General features: G+C 34.1%; 1 protein-coding gene across 1 annotated transcript in view; it reads right to left on the bottom strand.

The window, feature by feature from the left end:
• LOC105270605 (syntaxin-binding protein 5-like) overlaps positions 1 to 2356 on the bottom strand; it is an 18813-nt gene extending 16457 nt beyond the window's left edge. The window contains exons 1-2 of the mRNA XM_011311646.1: positions 1774 to 2356; positions 1064 to 1493 (exon numbers count right to left, since the gene is read on the bottom strand). Coding sequence (XP_011309948.1) covers positions 1064 to 1493; positions 1774 to 1986 — 643 coding nt within the window. The 5' untranslated portion in view covers positions 1987 to 2356. The remainder of the gene's footprint in view (positions 1 to 1063; positions 1494 to 1773) is intronic.
• Between the last annotated feature and the right edge of the window lie 345 nt (positions 2357 to 2701).

The raw sequence follows: 2701 nt of genomic DNA, 5'->3' as shown, positions 1-2701 counted from the left end.
AAATCGACTGGACAAATGCGCAGTGATAAATTATTAAATACTTCTCTCGAGTTGACAGACAATAAATGATATATATTTTTCTCAGTTTAGTTAAATAAAAAATGACAGTCACAATAAAAATGTCACATTTCCAACGATAGATTGTAATTTTACCTCGGTCACATAACGGTCATATGACAAGTCTCCCCAGTTCGTCAGATCTGACTCAATTTTTTTCCAGAAAAACTTGACCGACGCCATTTGTATGGAATTTTGACGCGAATGTTCGATAAATTTTTAAACTCTTGTGGCATTCTCGGAATTTTTTCCAACTCAATCAGGGAATAAAATTGCACCATGAAATAAAACTCTAAATTAATAAACAAAAAACCGACAACAAAATTCCGAGAATTTATTTTTTCCGAGCGGTTATTCCGAGATAATCTCGTGATTTTACGAACGAACTAGCGTAAACAATTATTAATAAATTGTTAATTAAAAGGCTCTTGATCCTACGTGACATCGAATGATGCAATTCCATTCGGCTGACGTTGGGCTTGTAAAAATAATTAGGACTCTGAACGCTTTGAAGATGCCCTACCCCATGTCCCCCTCAAAGATATCGCATTAAATTGTTATTAATTATTTAAACAACAGAATAAACTCAACACCCCATTACAAATTCTCCATTACACATATTCCTTAATTTCTTTCAAACCCAGACAATTGCAGCTAGATTGCTGTATGAATGATCAAATGATAACGCTGACACAAAAATAAACAATTAATATAAATAAAATGCGCAAATAAGTAACGGCTTTAAAAATTTCGCCTGTTATTCTCACACACAGATGCAACTGTTTTGTTTTTTATAATAATAATTTGAATAAAACATACAGGACTAGAGTGGCTTGCACTCACGTATGAACAATAACAAAAAAAATGTATTGTAAAACACGTAATCTATGGATCAGTTAAAACATTCAAATAATGCACTAGGAATTAAACATAAAAACACGCCGTCTATTCTATGAAATGATAGAAACAGAAAAAAAAAATCTCACAGAACCCCAAAAAAACTTACTGAATCTTCTCATAAGATTTCCAGCGAAAGACTCGGATGTATTGTCATCATTTTTTTGATTATTCATTATAGTCTCGTGCTTCTGACTTTTAGAATTTGGCACGGATAGCAAACGTGCTTTTGAGTGTCTAGTCTTGACGATTCTCTTCATATCCATCAATTTGTCATCATTTTCAAAGAGGGGCAAATCAGCTGGACGCACTGCTCTTGTTGAATCATTGATTTTTCCTTCGTCCTGATTATCATCCTCATCAACTCCTTCGGCACTCAATATCGATTCGAGTGGACGTTTCTCTAGGTATGGGGATCGTGCTAGCACTGGACTTTTTACACATAATGTTGGATCCTGATCAACTGATTCGGGTGATGCTGAATCGGATTCGTTTGGACTGCAGTAAAACGTTGATGACTGTTTTGCACTTGTGCTTGCCTGTCGATAATCGACAGTTTTCGTTCAATAAGTTGGTGTTAGACAACAGTTTTTCAATATTTTACTGGTCAATATATTTTTTCAAGTTCATCAAATAAAACTCCAAAACTCTGCGCAATTTTAAAATCAAATTAACTCTCCCAAATCCCCGGACTCCGTAAACACTTCGAAAAAAATGAATAATCTTTTTCTCTGAATAACCAAAAAAAATCAATCAAGTGACGAAGCATAAAAGGACTACTATGACCTTAAAAAAAAGTTAAACTTTTAATTTAAGTACCCCATTATGCGATGCTGAGGACGAAGGTGTAAATGTGCTCTTTATCTTGAGATCAACTTTGCTGAGTTGTCTTTTGAGACTGAACCCCTTCTTTCCTGTGATAGCACTCATTGGTTTTCTCACGTCTTTGATGTCTCTCGCATTATCCTCTTGATTCTCTTTATTATCGCTATTTACACTGTGACAATCCTGAGTCTGTGAATTTTGGTGCATCTGGTGTTGATTGTTGTGCTGAATTTTATCGCCTTGCGGTACTAAATACTCGCTATCAGTCGTCTCTCGTTGGTTCTGGATAGGCTGATTATTTTTGGGTGCATACAGTCAATCAGTTCTGTTATTACTATTCATGTCAATTGATTCATTCAATTGATTTCATTTTTGACTATTTTAGTTTGTGATTTATCGATCAATTAATGAATCCTGGGGCGTTTCTAGTTTTTCTTTCTATTTTTCACTTGAGAAATATCGCAAACACTTGGTCACTTGTCACTTCCCAATTTCTCTCGTTAATTAAGCATTTTCAAAGAAGAGTGCAGACAATTTTTCGTTTAATTTCAGTAATTGGTGACCTAAAAAATCTCTTCAATCGATTCACCGAGGGTGTCTACTCCACTTTTATTCTATTTACTACGTATTTATTTTTGCCTCGAACACTGCTTAATTAATATAGATTTATTGAACCGTGTGACAATTAAAACTCTATAATAACTGCCACCGAATTAATTCCGCAGATGTTAAATCCAAGTGTTAAAATTCAGTAAATGGCGTATGGTATTTCCTAAATGCAGAATACAGTCAACAAGATTGGATCGGTATTGAGATTCTAGATAACATACAGAAAAGATGGATTTTATCATGCAACATTGATGCTAATTTAACTATTTTTAATTAATCAAAAAAGCATTTAGAACTTTTACAATTTATGGAG

Source organism: Fopius arisanus, unplaced genomic scaffold, assembly GCF_000806365.1.
Source record: "Fopius arisanus strain USDA-PBARC FA_bdor unplaced genomic scaffold, ASM80636v1 scaffold00091, whole genome shotgun sequence".
In the NCBI taxonomy this organism is placed as follows: Eukaryota; Metazoa; Arthropoda; class Insecta; order Hymenoptera; family Braconidae; genus Fopius; species Fopius arisanus.
This window is presented reverse-complemented; position numbering and strand designations above follow the sequence as displayed.